This window comes from Perna viridis, chromosome 1 (genome assembly GCF_037379345.1).
Source record: "Perna viridis isolate PV_CMFRI_1.1 ecotype Kerala chromosome 1, ASM3737934v1, whole genome shotgun sequence".
Taxonomy (NCBI): Eukaryota; Metazoa; Mollusca; class Bivalvia; order Mytilida; family Mytilidae; genus Perna; species Perna viridis.
Window position 1 is genome coordinate 1778943 of NC_142445.1, and position 4477 is coordinate 1783419.

Below are 4477 nucleotides of genomic sequence, written 5' to 3' on the forward strand. Positions count from 1 at the left end.
TTTAACAAGGTATAACATTTTGATTAGAATTTCTCTTGACGACATAGTTCCAGACTGCTGTTGTTTTAATCACGATTATACCATTTCTGTCATTGTTACAACTGTCTTCATTATTCTATATGATTGTCATTATATTAGTCTAGCCAGTCAGGAAGGTTTAACGTTTATAATTAATCCTATTACTTTCTATGAAGCTATATAAGTAGACATTCAGACAGATGTTCTATTTTTACACTCATTTTTTTCTGTTATAAGATCGAGATGTTCAATACATGTGTCTTTATGAGCACATGCAGTAGAGTAGATGTAAAAGACAATTATAAACCTTCAGACGATTCTCAGCTATGCTAATCATGTATAAACCTTTAGACAATTCTCAGCTACGGTACCAAAATAAATAAGATTTTCAGAGTACAAAGCAATTATATTCCACTTTGAAAACTAAAAATATTTTTTTATTTTAAATGCCAAGGTCATCACTATGTAAAAAAAATGATCTGATTTAATTGAATTCATTAACTCATCTAAAATCTAAGAAGAGATATCTCAAATCACTTTCTGAATGTCCAGACTAAAAAAGAATTCATGAAAAGATAAAGCTTGAATTAACCCTTGCTGACAATATACAACAGTTCAATTCATTTGCACATGGTGCCTAAACCTTCAATGAAGTTTCGTCAAAATCAATTCAGTGGTTTAGTAAGAGTTACACTTACAAGATAAGATATTTTAAACCCTTAATTTGGATTATCTCGGATTCTCCTTTTACAGGCATTCAACAATAATATTTTTTTATGTACACTTACAAATGATACATATATATATATTCTACCTATAAAGTTTTATTAAACACCGCTGAGAAGTTAAGAAGAAAATATATAAAATCCTTCAATTTAATTCTCCATTTTACAGACATCAAAAAATGTTCATCTTCCTTCATACATATTTACATATGATAGCTGACTTTCCTATGGAGATTCATCAAAATCCATTGAGGAGTTCAGGAGGTGTTGATACTAGACAGGGTGATTCCAATAATACCCAAGCAGCATATTTTGATTTCCAGGAGTTAAAATAAATCCAGGTAAAATACTGTGTAAAAAAATTTCTGATTGAACTGAAATTCGAATTCAATTTTTGTATTTGTCATTTTAAATACCTGTCCATAAAACTACAAACTAAAGTCAAAACTTTAAACAACTGGACAACAGAATGATGGACTAACTGTTGGAATCTTTAACTACACATGTATCATAGCCTCCTACAATGTATGTAACCAATAGACAATAAAAAAATCATGTACAGTACTCATTTTTATTTTTAATTAAAGCATGGGGTGCAATATCGATAGCTGCATGATTTATGTAACATTAATGTACTTACTTGGACATGTGTGTCTTCAAACTGCTATGATGACTATTTACTAAGATAAAATATGGTGAAATTTTCTAGCTTACCGATAAAATGTCCAATATATAGATAACTGTACAGCAATACATTCCTACACTTAAATCACAGATGTTACTATTACTTCAATCAATTTATCTTCATATTAAAGAACTGATGTCAATTGACAAACATGTTCAATTTCTTCATAAGTCAAATTTAATAACATGCTCCATGGAGTGCAGCTAGATATAACCACAAACCCTAAGCATGGACACTGTATCCAACTTGACACTTTCTAATTTGGGCAGTGACCACAAATACAACTTACACTGGACACATATGTTCCAATAACAAAAAAGAAGACATCAAATATCTACAAATATATTTCATACATTTGACTCTTATTTTCATACCAAGGGATGCAACTCTTTTAGTCTTATAAATCAGTTAAACAAAAAACTTGAAAACATTTATATCTCATGAAAATCAGTCAATAAATAGGCATATAAGAACCACTATGATCACGTAAAAGTATTTTAACCATTTTTTTTTGCACCTGTCCCAAGTCAGGAATTTCTGGCTTCTGCACATTGTTTTGTTTTCACTTTTAGTTTATTTTTTAAGTTACTTGAGTAGATAGGGGCAACTCTTTCACTGAACTTGTGTTTAATGATGTTTTGCAGCCTGCCCTGTTGTATGAGGGTTTACTTGTCGTTCTTTGAAGACCAATGAGTGGCCTCAGGCTACGTTTTTATCCTGGTGGGGTTGTTGTCTCTTTGACATATTCACAGCTGATATTCACCATACCTATTCTCGTAATATATAATATCAAAATGCTTTCTTTAAAAAATAAATACACTAATCTTTAACATAAATTGAGCAAACTAAATTTCCATCAGTTATACTGTTTACTCTACATGTCTGTCATTTTATGTTTATTTCGTTAGTGTTAACTGAATTATGTTTAAGTTAATTTAATGTATATGTTGCTCCAATACTCTTTATACAGAATTGGTTTAAACCAAACTACTTGTCAATTATCAGAACTGTTACATCATCACTCATAAAACCCTGACATATACATAAAATTAAGTTCAATTATTGTTTTTTTCATACATGTATTCAAAATTTTCTGTTGCTGGCTTTCATCTTAATTTCAACTGGGCTAAATTTGTGGGATTTAATCGTTCTCTCAAATCTGAATCAATAAGAAGACAAAATAGTCATCTTTTGGCATTTCAGAATACTGAAAACTATTTTCAGTCCTGGGGCTTGGTTTCATGTGATACTGGTAGCTTTAAATCTATCTACATTGTATATTCAACATTATTGATTCCAACTTTCCAACTGTTGTAGTCTCAATGCAGGGATGTCTTACTTTTTATTTTCATGTGCTTCTCTTAGTATCAACAAAAACCAAATATCAATACATAAAGTTCATTTGTTAAATTTTCATAATTCCTTATTTTTTCATTGCTATTCTGCCATTTTTTTTGCTACATGTAAGTGTTGATTGTTGACAAACACGGATCCTTGGATTTTTTTCTAATTCTACATTGACAAATATGAAATTTATCACAAATTTGAAAACAAACAATTTGTAGGAAGATAACCTTCAATAGAATTTAATTATGGTTAAGGTCAAATAGCCAAAAACCCAATATGATCTTGGTAACAGAATCACAGATGATTTGACGATGTATGTATACATTATAATATTAAATTCAAATTCTTTCAATACCAACAATTCAAACTTCAGAGAGATGCGAATTTATGATCTGACTTAGAATAAGTCTTAGTCAATTGTTCTTTGGTACATGTAGTTGGCAATAAACTTGCTCTATTTTCTATTTCTGGACATTATGCCAAGTCTTGGTAAGAAGAACTTTTATAATCCATATGAATGGGTCCTTGAGGGCATGATACATAACATATATTAAAATTACAACATTACATTACATTGAACTTAAATAATATAACTTATATTATAAACATAACAAAGAAGGCAGTGGCTGCTTGTCCACACATTTGTGGAGGGGAGCCTCTTCAGGCTAATCGACCATACATAAGGTTTGAGTCAATAACACATGGAATTGTGAAAGAAAACACTCATTTACGTTAGTAATGTGGAAATTGTAATAAATTTATTTTATACTAATATATACAAAATGATACAAATACAATAAAAGTTATTAAATCGTATCTGATGTAACAAATATCAATTAAAAATCATTCAGAGTTAAAACAAAATTCACATTTAACAAACTTGAAAGACTATGTTAAAGTTTGCATATCCCAGAAAGATTGTTTTGGCACATGATTCAGTCCAGCACATTTAAGATCATAATGCTGCCATTTCAGACAGTAATCTCTACTTACACATGAAACATGTCCATTTACACTGGTCGACCCTTCTTTGTAGAAACTAAAATTTGAAGAACATTCCATTTGTTAGCACTGTAGTACTTTTTAACAAGTGGGATATTTGCATTTTTCACCCAAGATTTTATTACAATTTTTTAAAATATCAGGTAAAAATAATGCATGTGACTATTCTGTGTCTGACCAACATAAAATCCGTCCATTTTCAACCACAGGGGCTTGCTCCCACTATCAAATATGCAGTCCAACTATAGTACATAACTTGAGTAGAAAATTTCAGTTCATTAAATGTGAACACAGTTCACGAAGCCATTAATAGTCGTATATTTGCGGATAAGTTTTAAACAATATTTCCTTTAGGAATCCGTCACAATTCCATATTTTTTTTACGCAAACCAGATGTGTAGACGATTAGCCTGAAGAGGCTCCCCGACCACGAATGCATGGACAAGGCGCCAAAAAAGAACTATAATGATTGATTTAGCACCTAGTACAATACAGTATGGGAATGTGTGCTGCCTTCATTTATTTCTAATTTTTGAATTTTAATAATTTGAAAATAATTGATGCAAGAATGAACTCATGACCTATATTAAGAAAGCAAAAATTCCTTCCTCCTTAAAACACTGTAGAGAAAAACAAACATTCGGATTAACCCGTGCATCTTGGTGCACGTGCAGTTGCTGAAATACACAAACATACTCAC

At 30.7% G+C, this 4477-nt stretch overlaps 1 protein-coding gene across 3 annotated transcripts in view; it reads right to left on the reverse strand.

Annotated features, from left to right (window-relative positions):
* Window positions 1-4477, reverse strand: part of LOC148626803 (EGF domain-specific O-linked N-acetylglucosamine transferase-like) — a 31480-nt gene that overhangs the window by 26450 nt on the left and 553 nt on the right. The window contains exon 2 of one of the 3 annotated variants that reach the window (XM_088596132.1): window positions 3769-3814. The exons of the other annotated variants lie outside the window; for them this stretch is intronic. Coding sequence (XP_088452258.1) covers window positions 3769-3785 — 17 coding nt within the window. The 5' untranslated portion in view covers window positions 3786-3814. The remainder of the gene's footprint in view (window positions 1-3768; window positions 3815-4477) is intronic. 3 annotated transcript variants of the gene reach the window in all.